Raw genomic sequence first — 18,508 nt, 5'->3', positions numbered from 1 at the left:
TGGACAGGGAAGCGGAGGCCGGTGAATGTTGATGGCGACAAGACAGCAGAACCAGAATGTATTCAGAAGATGGTATAACGACAACAAGGTTAGGTGATTACCTTGAGGAGGCAATGCAATTGACAAGGGCAAATGTAGCAAAAAAAACGCAAGAATCAGCACAAACCTGGTTTCCCAATGGAAATCGCATCACCTGGAACAATTTGCTCTAGAAGTCGAAACAAAATATTAGAAATATTGCAGAAAAACCAGGAACTGTTGTGAAACACGTCTGATACTTATCATAGAGAGAGAGAGAGAGAGAGAGAGAGAGAGACGAGAATATGAAGATTATCGGTATTGTTTCACTGGAACTGATAATATATGAACAACACAAATTTGTATGAGCAAAACATTTGATTGTTTGAAATTCAAATAAAAATATATTCAGAGCTCACATGAATCAAACATAGTCCTGAATTTATTCATCAATATTATTATGATTCAAAAACTATCAAACTGAACACCGGATATACATCCATACCTCTAAAAAAATATGAGGTATGTAGACTATGTTTGCTAAGTCGCTCTTGTTAATTTGTATTCAAAAACACATTACTCCTAAAATTAATTCGATTTCTGTTATACCTAATAACTTAAAGAAAGATTTGTATATATCACAAAATTGTTTAATTATGGAATATTTTCGTATGTTGAAGAAAATATAATATCAATTAAAACGTATAATATTTGAATGTCTATTTCTATAGTAAAATATTTTAATTAAAAAATAGTCAATCTTGAAATTATACCTGCATAACATTTTTCATATTAGTTATAATACTTGGTTTTTTTGTTCTACTGGCATCTGATTTACTTCTAGGGCGGAAAACTTCTAAGATTGCATTTTTTCTAGATGGACTGATTGTGTCATCTGAAGTTGTATAACTTTTTCTACGTTCAATGCTACTACTGCGACTATTATTCTGACTAGTTGGATTAGATCGAATACTAGAGAACTTTTTTAAAACTTCTGATTGCTGTTGTGGCTGTGGAGTTGATTTACCAGAAACTGGGGCACTACTGATTAAAGGTGATTTTTGTACTGTCCGTGTATGTGATCCCCATGTACCTATTACGGAAATATATGTACATACGTAGATTTAATATGTTTTAACAATAAAACGTAAATATAAATAAGATTCTAGTTTATAATACCTGCTCTTGGGCGATGAGTGTGATCATGGAGCGAATGTACAATTATATCAGTATCATCGGTGACTATTGTTGGTAATGGTTGAGATCCAAGTTCCTAAAACATATAATACATAATTTATTTCTCTTTTGATATAAATAATTAAATAATTAAAATATAACTTGTAGTCTCTCCCGAAAAAACATGGACTTGAGGTAATTAATAAACACAATTTGAGCGTTATCGAAGTTCTGCTATCGTCAGCCATTTTCAAATATACGTGCTTTAGCCGTTCTTTCATCGCTTCCCTTAAATCACTGTTAATAAGTACATGCGACCGAATGAAGTCAATCTCGTTAATATCGGACATTGTGATTGGAGTTTTATCTTCTAGGCATTAAGGTACAATAACTATGTAATACGAAGGTGGGTCAATAAGTCCTTAGAAAATCCAAGAGATGGCGCTTAAAGCATCCTAACTTATATTACACCAACAAGCGTCACTATTAAATAGAGTACTCCTAAAGTTTCAGCTAAATCTATCGAGTAGTTCCATTTTTATCGTCGATCTTTTATTTTTTGTTTGAGTTCCGAGCGGTGATAAAACATTTCTATTTAAAAAGCCTTATCCCAAAAGAAATCATAGCTGACTAAGATGCAGTTCATGGTGTATCTGCCCCTGTATCTGTAACTGTTTACAATTGGGTAAATGAATTTAAACGTGGCCGTATATCGACTGCAAATAAACATCGTTCAGGCCGTTCTGTAGACGTGAGTACTCCGGAAATGATCTATAAAATCCACGACATGGTTTTTTTTTTATTTATTTAACGTCGCTCTATTTATGCTCCAAGAATGCTAATCAGTGACGGAGGCTTGCAATGTGTTTGAGAACAAAGCACATGAAGCTTTTTCAGTGGTGCTTGTATCAATTAGCAGGGACTGGGGATCGAACCCGGACCTAGCGGATGCGAGTCCGTCGCCCAACTGACCAAACCATTGCAGGCCTCAATGAAGGCCTCGGACGACTTTTTGCGTCGATTCATAAATATAGATGAAACGTGGATACATCACTACTATCCCGAGACGAAGAAGCAGTTAAGACAGTGGATTGTGAAAGGTCAACCAGCTTCAAAGAAGACAGTGAAATCGACCAACAAGGTTATAGTCACTGTTTTTTGGGATGCACGTGGAATTATCTTCATCAATTATTTATAAAAAGGATAAACAATCACCGGAGAGTATTATGCGTCGTTGTTGGACCGGTTAACCGAGAAAAAAAAGGAAAAACGTCCTCATTTGAAAAAAAAATTCTGTTTCATCAAGACAATGCATGAGTGCACACTTGCTTAGTTTCAATGGCTAAAATTAAGGAATTGAAGTTTGAATTAGTAGACCATCCACTGTATTCACCAGATTTGGCCTCTAGTGACTTTTTTTAATTTCCAAACCTAAAAAGGTGGCTTGTTGGACAAGGATTCATCTCGAACGAGGAGGTCATAACACAAACAAATGGCTATTTTGAGGAACTTCTAAAATTATTTTTTTCTGATGGTTGGAAACAATATGAAAGACGCTTGGAAAAGTGTGTCAAGTTAAGAGGAGATTACCTTAAAAAATAAAAAAAATTGTTTTTCTATCTTTTTCTAAGGACTTACTGACCCACCCTCGTAGCGTCAGTTCTTGAAGGCCGATTTTTCTCTCGTTATTATAAATTCAGAGGAATAAGGGAGGCAATAGACCACTCCATGTGAAGGTACAATGAAAAGGCAATCTTTAAATAACAACGTGAGCATACACTTTTACCACTCTTTAATACAAAAGGCAAACCCTAAAAAGTGCTCAAAACAAGTATAAAATTGTCTTATTAGCTAAATTTACAGCAACCGTGACTTAACTTAATACGCGGCAAGACAATGAGTCAGCTGGCACGTGAGCGCCTGGCTACCTTGCCTCGCCAACCATCCTTGAAGCCGTTGCAACCTAAGCCAGCTCGTAGAAACCAGATCCCGCTATTACCCAAATTGCAATTCTCTTGCAAACCGAAGGAAAATAGAGAGGTACAGAAAAAGAGAGATTATAGATTATCGATCAGTTCGTTTATTGCGCCAATAAGGTGGAACCCCATCTGGCAAATTAGAAAATGTACAAATCCAACAATAACAAAATTTTAAAATGACAAAAGAAGAGATGCAAGAAAAAATAGTAATGCATTTAACTATTTACAGAAGATGAATTAGGTGAAAATGCGTGAATTGTATGTACGGTGACCAGAGAATTAACAATGGCAATAACAGTAAGAAGACTAAGAATAAGTATGTAAAATGAAAATAGAATAAAATATGTAAAATATAGTAAAATAAAAATATATAAAGAACAATATAATTAAAATAACAGATAAAACAACAAAAATAATAAGAATAAAAGATGATAAATAATACAAATAATAAAGACGATAAAAGTAATAAAAATAATAAGAACAATAAAAATAATAAAAGTAGTAAAAAATAATAAAAGTAGTAAAAGTAATGAAAGCGCGATGGCACCTATTTTACAGAAAAACGGTCCGAAAGGAGGAAAGGTATAAAAGTGGAGCGACATGCATTTGGCTAAAAAACAACTATGTTTAATTAGCTATTTCATGAACCAAAGGTCGATAGAGGGGTATTTGAGGGAGGATGGATAATTTTGGGAGAACGCGACTGGATTGACCTTGTTTGGTATGCGAGTGTAATCGGACAGTGTCGGCACTGGCATTAATTTTTCGCGAGTCGCCCTTTCAATCCATGCTCTAGCCTCATAATTTAAAAATAGATCACGTGTCCAATCTTTGAAGTCAAAAATCTAATCGGTGGAGAACAGGGTCACGCTCAATGAGTTGAATATTCTCTGAGCAAGGATCGTAAAAGAATGGTTCCAGGTCTCAGTTCGAGGGCCCTTGTATTCAAATGCCGACGGTGGATGGCGACCCGAGCGCCGGATAATGACACTATCAAGCAGGACAGACAAGTTTTTAGCTAGATAGTGTGGCGATTTTCTGGACACAACAGAGTATGCCAGAACGGCGAGGGCTCTATATCTATTTGGGGTAAAGGATCGCCAGCCTAGGGCTAATCTAGGGTGGGTGATGTGGCTGTTTAGGGATAGAGTAGGTATATATGGGATCCATCCTATTACGAAGCATACGCAGGCGTTTTGGGCAACTTGAAGCTTAGACAAGCGCTCTCCATCAAGCTGAATACAGACCACTGAGCGGTAATCGAAATGTGGGAAAATGAGCTTCTCGGCAAAAACTTTTCTAAGGTAGTCGAGAGAGATTTCCTGTGGAAGCGGAGTGAAGCCAGAGAGCCGTATACCCTTCTCATTACGCTTCTGACATGTTCGGACCAATTTAGCGTGGGAGTAAGTGTCACACCCAGGTTGCGAGCACTGGTAACATAGTCGAGTGAAACCTCGTTAATGGTGATCTTCACGATGTCGTTCAAGTTGATAGCCCTAACGTACTGTTCGCTGCCTTATATCATGACCTTGGTCTTGGTGAGGTTAAGAGAGATACCGTTTCTTAAGGCCCAGTCCGCTATAGCCTGCACATCAAGCTACACCCTCTCCAAAGCCTCTGCAAGGCTGCCGGGATGACAATGAGGTAGACCTGCGTGTCGTCGGCATAAAGCATGTAATTCATGAAGGAGAGAACAGAGGGCAGGTCCAAGATTTAGATTGCAAATAGCAATGGTCCCAGAATACTACCCTGCGGCACTCCAGTAGCTACCCTGAGCTAGTCCGATACTCTGCCGTCTTCCCCCACAACAGCCTGAAACCTGTTAGTCAGATAGCTAAAGAACCTTCTCAAGACAGTATCAGACAGGCATAGGTCCCTGAGCTTGACCATCAGATGACCATGGAGGATAACGTCAAAAGCCTTGGAAAAATTCAGCAGAACGAGTATTGTAATTTTACGCTCCTCAATGGCCCCGCGGATGTCATCAAGGACACCCAGGAGTGCAGTCTGTGTGCTGTGAAACCTCACGAATCTGGCCTGCCGTGGATCACGCAGCTTGCGGCGGTCTAGATAGGACGAAAGTTGTGAATGAACGAGCCTCTCAAGCACCTTTGATACCTTAGATAACCTTGCTATCGGTCTGATGTCCGATAAAAGAGCGGGGGAAGGTACTTTGGCAAGAGGGGTGATGAGAGACCATTTCCAGGAGATTGGAATAATGTCGCACAGTAATGATTTGTTGACAAGATGCGTGAGAGACGAGAGACAAGTAGAAGAGACGAGTTTAAGCATCTTGACAGACAAACCATCGGAAGCGAATGTTCTGGATGAGGACGAGTTTAGTGCATCCATAACCTCCTATCTAGTAACCTCACGAAATTCGAATGGGGAGTGGACGTGAGGAACATTTGGGGGGCTCGCTAAAAGGGCGTCAAAAAAGTCATATGTGATGGGAGGAGACGAGTTTACTATATTGGCAAACTGGGTGTTTAGTACGGCTATGGGAAAAAGTCGAAACGGAGATGGAAGAGCACGCTTAGTGACTTCCAAATTTCATAACTCGCTCCATCTGGCATTACTGGTGCTTGCTGAGTCGGGGGCATTTGAGACGTCATTACGAAGTCTTCGATATCCAGTGACGTCACTGACCGAGCGGGAGGAGGTTGCCAGTTTATAGGCAGCGTCACGCCTTTTCACGAGAGCGAGGATGCTCGGAGTCACCCACGCCTAGAAGACAACTTGAGGCACCTGAGAGGGGTTACCTCGTCGAAAGACTTTATAAGGACTTCAGTAAGAGAGTTTACCGAGTTGTTAAGGGAATGTAGGTCAGCATCGATCAACGGATCGGAAGAGCACTTCAGTCGCGCAGGAGGTTTGTCGACCAGACACGAGAGAAGGCTGTGGAGGGTCTCATTTAAGGCCGCTTCGTTTACCCGATTGAAACCGCGGGACCTAATGACTCTGGTGATATGCTTGTTAGTAGTGAAACGATAGGTGAGCGAGATAAAATCATGGCCAGCAATGAAGGGGGTATCAGATTTTCCAAATGTCTGGGTGCCATTTGGGTCTTTCACTATGAAGATGTTAAAAGTAGTGTAGGAAGGGGGATTTATATCAAGACAGTGATGTCTGGGATCAGTGACATGAAGTGGAGGTTGGGTAGGTCAACGAGAGATCTCAAAGCTCGAGCATCAGGCAGAGAGCCAGAACTTAGATCTGCATTAAAATCACCGGTAATGATGACATTTCCGTACAGGGGGAGGTGAGTGGCCAGGCAGTTGAAAAAATGTTTGGAAGAGCATGCAGAGGGACGTCTGTATACCTGCGCCATCAAAAGCTTGGTCTTGTCGGACTTTATTTCGCCAAGGATGAATTCAGGCGTGTTATCAAAAACTGGATCTAAAGTAGCTAGGAAACTAAATTTAAGATAAAATTTCACGTACAGGCCAACCCCGCCACCCTGCTTTTCAATTCGGTCAAGCCTGAAAAAATTGAAATCGGGGAGGGAGAGGTGTGAGCCAGAGATTTCAGGTGAGAGCAAGGTTTCAGTAATAACTATGACATCAAAATGTGTAGAAGAGGCTTGTGCAAAATGACAGGTCGAATTTAGTCTAATTATATTGATGTGGCCGATAACGAAGGAAGCAGAGGGCGGGATATGGTCCTGGATTAGTTGGCATCATGGACCAGAATTTGGGATAGCTTCAGATACCTGAGCTGTAAAGACAGACACTGTCGGGCTAAAACAACCATCGGTTATGTTAAGTTGCGGAGCAGAGTTTTTTTAGGATGACGGTAGTGGGTCGCTGTTTGACAACCTGGGGCGCGAACTTAAGGTTGAGTGGCGCGTGTCTTCGAGTGCCGATCGGAGTGGCAGCTACTGACATGGCACTCGAGCGCGGAGCGGCCGAGACAGGAGGCTGGCCTGGAGACAAAAGCGTACAGCTGTCAAGGTCGCTCTCCGACATTATGGGGATAGAGATGGAACACGTGTTTTCCCGCATATGAACGACCATACCCGAGACGAAAGGGCGCGCAAAACCCACCTCGCGACTACGCGCAAGCGCCTTCACAAAAAGATTGTGGATCGGCTGGGGTAACAGCTGGCGGATGAAGACGGAATTTCCAAGACCGCACTTAAAAACGTCCCGCCGTCTTCCCAGTGAGCTTCACAGATCGCTCCAAAATGATATCACGCACTACCGTTGAGTCGATACGCACAACGAAAGCGGATGTAGTATCATGCGTCTGACCCCGCAGGGCAGTCTCGGTCGGGTTGGGACGTGAACGAGTGGCAGTCCATTTTCTGGTGGCCGCTATGCGACCCCTAACGTTTGGGTAGCCAATCGCTTCGAAGAGCATAGCAGCATCTTCCAGCGAACCCTGGAACTTCTGAGGAAGGCCCAGAATAAGGAGCTCGGAGCGATACTTGAGACCCACTACAGACTTAAGGCTCTTCACTTCGTCGGGTGGCTCCAATCTCGTTTCGAAACTCGGTGAATTCATTATTCACAAAACCGGAAAACCATGCTGGCGGTTTGTCGCCCGTGGTAGGAGTCATGCTATCGAGCAAGTGGATTTGGCCTACGCTGGGGGAAGAAACTAGAGATGCCTACAATCGGTCAGTACTAGAGAAGTCACTTCGGGATTCCACCTTCAACGTCTTCGACGGGAAGAGCTCGTAAGGTGATGCCTGTCTCTTATGGCCTGATGTTTCGACGAAAGACAAAGTGCCAGCTGAAGCAGACTCGATTTGAGTGGAAGGAAGGGATTGTAAAAACACGCCACCAGAAAAAACACGTCAGGGTTTAAGGTTATATCGGAACAGTGCTGATGGAAAGATCTATCACAGACCTCGCACTGCAAGATATTGACACCCCGATAACTCAGTGCTTCACCACACTCGGCGCATAAAGACATTTGATAAAAGTGAGAAGTTTAGAATTTAAAAACAAATTAAGACAAGAAATAGAAATTCATAGATTGTGTCAAAAAGTTTCCCATCTCTCCTCCCGGGTCTCAAAACTTCACAAGAAACTGTAATATACGAGGTAATTTGAAAAGACAGGTTGATACGACAAAATGAAAAGTTTGAATTTCGCGCGAAAATTTGAGTCACTGACCAGTCATAAACGGGAGCTGTGAAAAGTCAGGATTTAAAAGATTTGAAAATTGGCACCTCAGTGGCACCAACTCAGTTAGTTAAGGATCAAAAAATTGGCGGGAGATTGGGGAGTAAAATGATGCTATTTACAAGAGGCGGTAAAGGGATTTGCAAATTAATCTAGAAATGACTAAAACGCAAAAATAAACAAGAAGCTTATACGCAAAAATGAAATGAGAAAAATGATTGATGAAGCGAACGTAAAAAATTACATTACAAATTAAATGAATGGTAGAAAAGGAAACGCGATTTGACACAATCGATCGAATAAAATTAAAATTGTCTAGCGTGTAGACAGCGCTAGATGAAAATACAACAAAATTAAATTACATAAAACAAAATAAGATAAAGTAAAATAAAAATAAAATTAAAATAAAATTAAAATAGCCATCGCGATGACTAAGCGCAAGAACAGATTAAGTTAAGAGATATGATGCGGCGAAGAAATAACACCGGCAGTGAGGAGTCTCTCCGAGTAGATTGAAATATGTGGATTAATAGTAAAAATTGTTGATGTAGGTTTTAAATTTTTGAAGTGCTGCAATCGGTAAGGTGTGTAGTGGGTAGTGTGTAGAGTGTAGTGTTCCTGGTGTGGAGGCTGTGTTGTTGTTTGCGTTGTTTGCAGAGATGTGTAGATCAAAACTTGTCAAAGTTGGAGATTTGAAGGTTATGTTGTAACTAGGCAAGTGGTTAATTCATCCATTAGCCACAAAATTGACTAAAAGCCAAGAATATTCAGCAGGAAGCGCAGTGGCCAGCTGGACGAACTCGCCTGCAAAAATATGCCGGTCGAGGAAGTGGCAAAAGTAAGAAAATATTTATAAAAGAAAAAAGCCTGACAAACCAGTGTGTTGCTAATCACCGAGAGAGAGAGAGATAGAGAGAGAGAGAGAGAAAGATAGAGAGAGAGAGAGAGATAGAGAGAGAGAGAGATAGAGAAGAGAGAGAGAGAGAGAGAGAGAGAGAGAGAGAGAGAGAGAGAGAGAGAGAGAGAGAGAGAGAGAGAGAGAGAGAGAGAGAGAGAGATAGAGAAGTTGACCTGACTCTGCTGACTTGCTCCGTCAGTGGTCGTCGTCGTGGCGATGGACGACGGTAAGACGTTGCTCGTCTTCGAGTTCGTTATCACGGTCTACTCGCTCGGGATGGTCTATCGCTCTCACTTCTGCAGCTATAATAATCCTCTCGCACGTCAATCTTCATCTCTATGGCAATATAAAAAAAGCGCGCAGGCAAATCACAGATCGACACGTTCAGTTGCTAAGCAATCCTATTCTCCACAGACTCATTGCTTCCTTCTCCCCCCCCCCCCCCCTTCCTCAAATACGCTTATCGACGGCGAATGACATCAATTCGGCTGGTGACCGCGTGCCTAGTCTAACTCTCCTCATTTTCATTCTCTCTCTCTCCATTTATACGCCGCAAAATTTTTTTTTCTCATGTGGCCTACTCCTCGGCTCCTCGATTGCTAAAAAATAAAAGCAAGCGTCAGACACGTGATTCACATAAGTGTGATTCCCGACCGTTGCATACGTACTATAACGGGGCGAATATTCAGGCGAAGGGGCGTCGTAGCGTATGTGACCGCGAGTGTGTGCTCGCACCCAAAGCGCGCCGCGTTCGTGCGCAAGGTCACACATGCGGGGAAGATGCTGGATCTTCACCCTGCTGGTGGGTCAGCTTGAATTGAACTGACCTTAAATATAATCTTATGGGATAATACTGAAACTTAAGTTGAAATCGGTGACCGAAAAAATCCAAGATACGTACTTTTAGTTAATTTTTTTTAATTTTGATAATTTAACCTTCAACTGACCTTGAAAAAGATCTAATGGAACCAAACTGATTCCAGATTCGAATTTAGCAACCCTAAAAGCATATACGAGTCAGCAAGTACCATGGTCACGTTTCTGGGACTGACAACTTTTTTTTTGTTGGGTTGTGGGATTCATCATCATGTTCCGTAACTACAAGGGTCATGTCTTCGCCTGACCATGTACTGTGACACATCGGCTTTTCCAGAGTTTTAAGAAGATGAGTAATGGAAGGAAATACAGCCACGAAGAGATGTACAGACAAACTGTAGATTGTATGCAGCATTTATCCTCTATCTACTGTGTCAGTAATTAGTTTTCCTATATCTAAGAGAATCAATAGCACAATTAAGAATAACGAAATAGATCCATGTATGATGACCTTCTGATAAATCAGGTTCTATGTATTGTACTTTTGGTAAGATACGTTAGTGAATTTTCTGAGAATATACCCTCAAGTATCTGTTATCCTAACATTTCTGTTGCGATAACATTCAGAAGCGATGCCTTTTACATGAGAAACATTATCTGTGGTCGTAACTGTTCTAGCTCATCTTGAAAATATTTTTTGCTCATTATCAGGGTTTCACTAGATTCCAATGTCTAAACGATTTTTGTATTAGGTCTTATAACATGGACTGATATCTTTCGGTTAAGTGTAGGTGTTATTTTGAAGTAATATGTGGATATCATTCAATTAGATACCATTTTTTAAGGTTGTACATTCTCGGTGTTAGGAAACAGATTTTATTTCATCATAAAACTTATTCCTTTTAGCATTTCATGACATATAAAATTTTTATTATTTTGCGTACGCATTTTGTCACGTGTACTATTTCATCTGCAAGTTTTCCAATATATCCTGACGTTTCCATGATGTGATATATAAATTTCTTTCGGAATAAAGTTGCACTAGACAGGAAGTTTTGAATAATTTCCTTTAACTTCACATTTTGCAATTATTAGCAATTATTTTAGTGTTTTAACTTTTTAATAAGAGGTTAAATATTTTATAAAAATAAAATTTTAATTTTTGAATACGCAGGGTAGCGTAATAGGATCAACACTGTGCTTGCTCTTCACAGGTGATTTGCTAAAGTTACCAAAGATCATTATAGAATTATACGCAAATGATACAGCTATTATTATATTATAGTCAGAGAGAACAATAGCATCTGAATTTGTTTAAAATTATAGAGATAACTATTTACCAAATTAGCTCAACTTACTGAGAAATGTAATAAATGAAATTGAATTATTACATACGACTTTCTCACACACAAAAGATACATGTCACGTACTAAACTCAATGACAAACATATACCACCAAGCAGTAATGTCAAGTACTTAGGAATTTACCTAGATCAGAGGCTTACACAGAAAAGCACATATTTAGAAAACACAAGCAACTAGAACTGAAATAGATCAAAATATACTGACTCATTGGAAGAAAATCAGAACTTACAAATGAAAAAAAGTACTACACTACAAAGCTATAATTAAACCAATTGAGACCTATGATATTCAACTACGGGGGTCGTTTCAATCTTATATATTCAAATCCTGAAAAGATTTCATTCAAAAGTCCTAGGAAACATCGTACAAACTCCGTGGTTCATACCAAATGACATCATCCGAAACAATTTACAGATACAGGTAAAAGAAAAAATTAAAAAGTTTTATGAAAAATACAACATCAAATTGCAAAATCATCCCAATAAACTCATAAACAAGTGTCTCCAGATAACAATTACTACGACTAGACTTAAAAAAACACAAATTGATAGAGATATAAATAAATCAACATCCACCTCATATACATATAAGCTAAAAATACAAACAGAATACTCATTGGAGTATTTTGCTGAACATCCGTCCTGAATATTAAATTATATTAATTTATATTGAAAAAAAACTTATCATAATAGTAGTCACACTTATTTATTTTATCAATAAAAGAGACAGATTGTAAATAAACTTGGAGTAAATAAAAAGAAACCTTTACAAGATCAAGCTGTGGAAAAAACGTAATTGCATTTATAAATAGATTCATATGTATTTGCCGTTCACTAAAAATCATACTTACGAATAGAATAGCAAATTTTACATGTGAAATTTCAAAAGCTGTTGCTCACCATTCAAATTTTCAAAAGTAGAAACGATCACGTTTTCCCTCAATTAAATAGATCCCTAAAAATAGCGTATAATTCTCTTTTAAAGAATTTATCAACGAAAAAAATCAAATGATATAGCTTGCTAGAATTAGCACAATATCCTTATAATACAATCGTTCATCTTACAGATTACTCCGCATGGATTGGTTTTTGCTTATTTTCCTAAATTGCCATCTAGCGAATTTTTAAAATTATTTGAGCAAATAACACCATTCAATAACTATTTATCAATCATAATTATAAAAGTAAATCAATACACGGATAGTTCATAGCTATTTCGATCAACTGAGGAACACTGCGTGAAGGATCATTTTCAAACTTTGCACAATTATTGTATAAAATATAAATAAATAATGTTGATTTATTTACATATATTTATGCATGGAAAGGTCATCTTTTTTCCAAATTTTTATTTTATAGTAAAATATTAATGACATAAAAAGTTATTAACTAATGATGGAGAATCACGGCATCCACGAGTTGCGCCAAGCTGCGAGTGTGTGTGTGTGGAATACACAGTCATGTTTGTTTTTGCTTATATTGATATGCGACGCAAGGACGAGTAGCTGATCAGAGCAGAGAAAGAGACAGAAGACTGGAGACAGAAGAGTAGAGAGACAGAAAAGAGAAAAAAAATGATCGAAAGTTATGTGCGCACCTTAGCGCTGATTTTTATCAGTAACTGCTAGTCTGTGGAGTAGACCGTCACACTCGCTAATTTCTCCAACGTTTTACGAAAGTTTTTCCACGACCTCGCTGATAAGCAGTTTCAGGATACATGCCCGGTGCATGAAGTGAGTTTAGTCTTGTCGGCTGAATCACGGTCCAGCCATTTTCTTGAATTTTTACCCGTCACTGATGCGTCTACGAAGTTCCGGCAAGGTTACGCGGGTGTGTGCGTAAGTGGCCATTGCTATGATGAGTGCGGCAGCATGATAACAAGGAGCGGGAAGTGAGGCGACAACAACAGCGATAGCAACAGGAGCAGCAAGGACAGACGGAAACAACCACGACAATACCACAAACAATAGTGACACCAACAGCCACACAGACAATGACAACAACAAGATCAACAACACAATAACAACATCAAAGACAACGAAGACAACAGTGGCGATACGACGACAACAACAGATTCAGAGGGAAACAGGCGAGATCGGTACCGTGATATTCTCTCTCTCTCGCAAGTTTCAGGTGCAAGCTTATTCCGGGTAGCGTGGCAGATCTGCCAGCTACATTGTCGGCTGCGATCGCCGATCGACTTATGGGGGCGTTGTATTTCTATTATTGTGTTAGTATTAAGGATAGAATATGGGAATTGGGTGATAGCCCTACCACCGATTCACGAGCACATTATTGTTGTCGTGCATATCGGAAAACCAGCGTTTGGATACCTATTGTTATTTTGTTATATACGAGGTTTGTTCAAAAATTATAGTAAATTTTGTATGTTTTCAAAAATTATTTATTTGTTCATAAATATCTATTTTATCTCCTTCAAAGTAATCCTCCTCGGATAATACACTTGTACCAACGTTTTTTTGTACCAATCCTCGAAGCACTTAAAAAAATCATTTTTTGTGATCTTGTTCAGCTCCTCCTTCAATGCCATCTTTATCTCCACAATCGTGGCGTAGTGTCGTCCTTTCATGGGCCTATTCTATTTTGGGACCAGCAAAAAGTCACAGGGGGCCAGGTCTGGGAAATACATTATATACCACGCCTCTGTATTCGAAGAAAACTGTGAGCAAAACCTTCACGTTCGACCGAACTTGGTCCGCTTTTTTCGGTCTTGGCTTATGCGGCAGCTTCCATTGGGATGATTGAGCTTTGGTTTCCACATCACAACCATAAACCCATGATTCATCATCAGTTATGATCCTCTGGAGCATATTTGGGTTGTCATGGACCGAATCCAATATCTCCTGAGCAATGTAAACGCGATGCTGGTTTTGGTCGAAATTGAGCAGTTTTGACACGAATTTAGCGGCGACCTGATTCATACCCAAATCATTGGTTAAAATCGAATGGCATGAGCCAATCGATATACGAGGTCTGTCCGGAAAGTATCGGGCCTACGTTTATATCTTCGCGCCATAGTGTTCGAGCGACCTCTACCGGACAGAAACGTCAACAGTAAAGCCTCACGAATCTATTGGTTACTTACTGACACCTACCGGACGTATAGTTCATGTGCAGCGTGTCTTTGTTTACAGTGCCTTGTTCGCGTTCGTCGGATTTTGATATTGTCAAAAATGATTTGATATTGAAAAACAAGATCAACGAATTTGCATCAAATTTTGCTTTCAACTCGGAAAAACCAGTTCGGAAACTATTGAAATGATGCAAAAGGCCTTACGAAGCGAGTGTATGAGCAAAACACGAATAAAAAAGTGGTATAAACGGTTCAAGGATGGTCGCATTTCTGTCGATAGTGATTCTCGTTCCGGCCGACCTTCGACGACAAAAACCGCAGATAATATTGAGCGGGTGCGACTTGCAATCGAACTAGATCGTCGTATGACTGTGCGAGAACTAGAAGAAGACCTTGGTATACCAAAAACTATCATTTCAGAAATTTTAACCGAAAGTTTAGGAATGAAACGCGTGTGTACGAAATTCACCTCAAAATTGCTCACAGCAGAGCAGAAGAACATTCGCTTAGAAATCGCTCTGGACAATCTGGAAATGGTCAATAATGATGATAATGTGCTTAGAAAAGTTATTACAGGTGATGAATCATGGGTTTATGGTTATGATTCTAAAATAAAACAACAATCTTCACAGTGGAAGCATTCTGAATCGCCAAAACCAAAAAAAGCACGTCAAAGTCGGAGCAATGTTAAGTCAATGTTGATTGTTTTTTTCGATTGTGAAGGTGTTGTACATCACGAATCAGACAATCAATAAAGAATACTGCGTTCAAATTTTGAAACGTTTGCGTGATGCAGTAAGAAGAAAACGGCCGCACTTTTGGGAAAGTGGTGACTGGCTTCTCCATCACGATAATGCGCCAGCGCATTCATCCAACCTTATGCAGCAGTTTTTGAGCAAACACAATATCGCGTTGCTTCGACAACCTCCATATAGTCCCGACATAGCCCCTTGCGACTTTTGGCTGTTTCCAAAACTAAAAAAACCACGCAAAGGACACCGATTCAATGACAAAACAACGGTTGAAAACAATGCGACGAGTGTACTTAAGGCTATCCATAAAAGTGAGTTCCAGGACTGTTTTGAAAAGTGGAAACATCGATGGAACCATGTTATTCAATAAAGTGGGGATTACTTTGAAGGATGCCACCCACCAGATGATAAAGAATAACGCTAGCACGAAAATATAAAGGTAGGCCCGATACTTTCCGGACAGACCTCGTATTTAGATCCTTATAAACTTTTCTAACAGTGATTCGACGATTGGCCAATACTATTTTTTTCACTTTATCAATGTTTTCGTCTGTTATTGACGTGCTCGGGCGTCCGGCACGTTGTTCGTCGTTCACATCTTCTCGGCCCTCTGAGAATATTTTGTACCACCGATAAACGTTGCTTTGGTCCAAGGTAGCTTCACCATATGCCACAGTTAATATTCGGAATGCGTCCGCCCCCTTTATTTTGTTTTTCACACAAAATTTCATACAGATTCTTTGATCCATTTTTTAGACTAGGCAAAAATCGAAAACGAGCCAAAACACATCTAAGCAAAACAGCTGTCAAAAATTAACTAATTAATCAAAATGTCCAACCTTGTTAGCATAAGCGACATAACTACCAACACAACGCTACAAAAAAAATCAAAAATCAAATTTATATAGCCCGCCGAAAATCAAAATTCACTATACTTTTTGAACAGACCTCATATATATATATATATATATATATATATATATATATATATAGATGTTGTTTGTTTCTATTTTTTTCGAATCAACGTCTTTATATTAAATTGCTATCATAGTCATCTTTCACTAGTGTTACTCTACATTCCGAATTCAATCGGCGCAATTGACGCGTTATAGCTCGGTGGATCATTTAGTCATGGAAGCGTTCGCGATTCCCGTATCCCCTCATAAAAATAATTTTCGTGACTCGCGCGTGATCTTTGGTTGGAATATGTGAAGAGTGATGGTTGCTGAGGAGCGCGATTGAATCGATCAACTTTTGTTAAAAATCTGTGTAAAGCTGTAATCTTTGAAAATATTTGAAATGATAGCAACAATGTTTTATTATAAAGAGTAATGTATTAGAAATTTTTTTTCTTGATAATTGTCCCTCTTCTGCAATAAAATGTTTTTGGTGTTATGTTCCTATAAATTTCCTATTACATCTAATTATTTTTATCTTTAGCTGTTAAAATATTTATCTTAGGAGATTTTTCTTTCATAATTGTTCTTATAATAGAATCGCCTTCCACATTCATATAAAGATTTTCAAAAAATTTAAATATAGTCCCTGAATTTAACCTTAACTTGTTATTATTTAGATTAATCCTAACTTTATTTCGATTTATAGGCATTTTTATGAAATCATGATTAAATACTTTATTCGAAAAACTACGCTACCTACGAAATCCATACTCTTCGATGTTATGGCATTTACATTTAAGTTAGCTATTATGTACATATTAATGTATTTTTAAAACTTATGTTTCGTAAATAAATTTACATTGCTCATAACTTCTTCCAGGTGGAGATTAGGAGGTATCCGAAAATTCTGTAGCTGAGATTTCATGTATTTCAAGTTTCAATCTTGCTTTCTGGTATCGGTGTTTCTTAGTATTTTGCAGTTTGGATCAGTTCTATGTTCGTAATTGTTGAATTTACTGAAGTGTTGTGAAATTCATACTCTCCTATGTTCAACAAGAAAAAAGTTGTCATGTATTGTCGTGTCACACTCATATATCATAATAAATGCTTAGTATTGTGACGTCGGGAACAATGTAACGTAAAATTTTTTTCTTATCTCAGGACGGTTGGCGAAACCGCATTCCTGGATGAGTCGAGATCTACACTTGCGTGTTTAAACCACGGATCGACTTGTGTTGCAAAATGAGCATGAAAAATTAGGGAAATTAAAAAGGACAATCCTTGAATACTAAAAATTAGTGTAGAATTGAAGGGGAATCGATTCTACGGCTAATTAAAGGAAGAGGCAGCAAGCTAAACTCTACAGGTCGTCAAGCGTACTGTGTAGAGCGGAAGTAGCGGCGTTTTTCCCACAAGACTTCCTAAGGCAAAAGTTGTTCTGGTGTCAAGCGCACTGAGAAACGATTTTTATATTTTTGCTTTTGGAGAAGAAAAAGTGGCGTTCTTCGCACAGATATTCTCTAACGAGAAAATATAGAGAAAATAGAGAGAAAGGGATAGCAACAAAAGAAAGATATATAAGTTATTTATTTCTTTCATAAACTTACTTTTTTCTTTATTTAAGGGTACAACCCACTTTGAACGCTCAAAAAAAAGCCTCTTTTTGCTAATTTTTTCAAAGAATAATATAAAATATATTGGTGATAAAGTTGATAAGTTTGATAAATAAAGTCTAAAAATGTAAGAAAAAAAATATTTTAATGATTTTTGTTCAGTTTTTATATACAAAAACTGTAGCTGAATGTAAGGCCTTGATTTGGAGGTAGGTCAACGGGCGGCATAGTATCTCAGCAACGGCTCATCTGAAACAAAAAAATCAAAGTGTTTTAGTGTCAGTATGACAGTAGCTATAAAATGAGCTACGAATATTGATTTTTATCGATAAATAACAAAATGGCGGTCGAAATTGGAAAAAAAGAAAAAAAACGAGTTATTTTGCACTGATTTTATTGAAAAAAAATAGGTTAAACTTAGAATTATAATTCGTTCGTAGGTTATTTTACGTCTTTTTGTATGTAGAATATATGGTTAAATTTTTATAAGAATTGGTATATTCGTTTTACAAAAATCGTGCCGCCCGTTCTGAAAAACGTTGTTTTGAGAAAAACGTGTTTAAAGTTTTTTTAAATGAAATATCATGAAAAAATCTTACCTAAATTTAATCAGCAGTGCCTGGACCGTACATACCGCCTTCTGCTTGTTCTTGAGCCTCAGTTTCTGCTAATCTTTCTTGTTGCCGTTTCGTTCTGGCCTCTTTAGAAGATTGTGAGCTGCGGCGGTTTGCATCTTTAATGCGCAACTTATCGCGCTTCTTAGCATA

At 38.7% G+C, this 18,508-nt stretch overlaps 1 protein-coding gene across 1 annotated transcript in view; it reads right to left on the bottom strand.

Annotated features, from left to right (window-relative positions):
- LOC131666139 (5'-AMP-activated protein kinase subunit gamma-2) overlaps window positions 1-18,508 on the bottom strand; it is a 1,183,314-nt gene that overhangs the window by 963,392 nt on the left and 201,414 nt on the right. The window contains exons 4-5 of the mRNA XM_058938551.1: window positions 1,198-1,291; window positions 792-1,111 (exon numbers count right to left, since the gene is read on the bottom strand). Of these exons, the coding sequence (XP_058794534.1) occupies window positions 792-1,111; window positions 1,198-1,291 (414 nt within the window). The remainder of the gene's footprint in view (window positions 1-791; window positions 1,112-1,197; window positions 1,292-18,508) is intronic.

The sequence above is a fragment of the Phymastichus coffea genome, unplaced genomic scaffold (assembly GCF_024137745.1).
Source record: "Phymastichus coffea isolate CEN01 unplaced genomic scaffold, Cenicafe_Pcof_1.1 PCOF00003, whole genome shotgun sequence".
Taxonomy (NCBI): domain Eukaryota; kingdom Metazoa; phylum Arthropoda; class Insecta; order Hymenoptera; family Eulophidae; genus Phymastichus; species Phymastichus coffea.
Note: the sequence above shows the minus strand (reverse complement) of the source record. Positions and strands in the feature narration are given on the sequence as shown.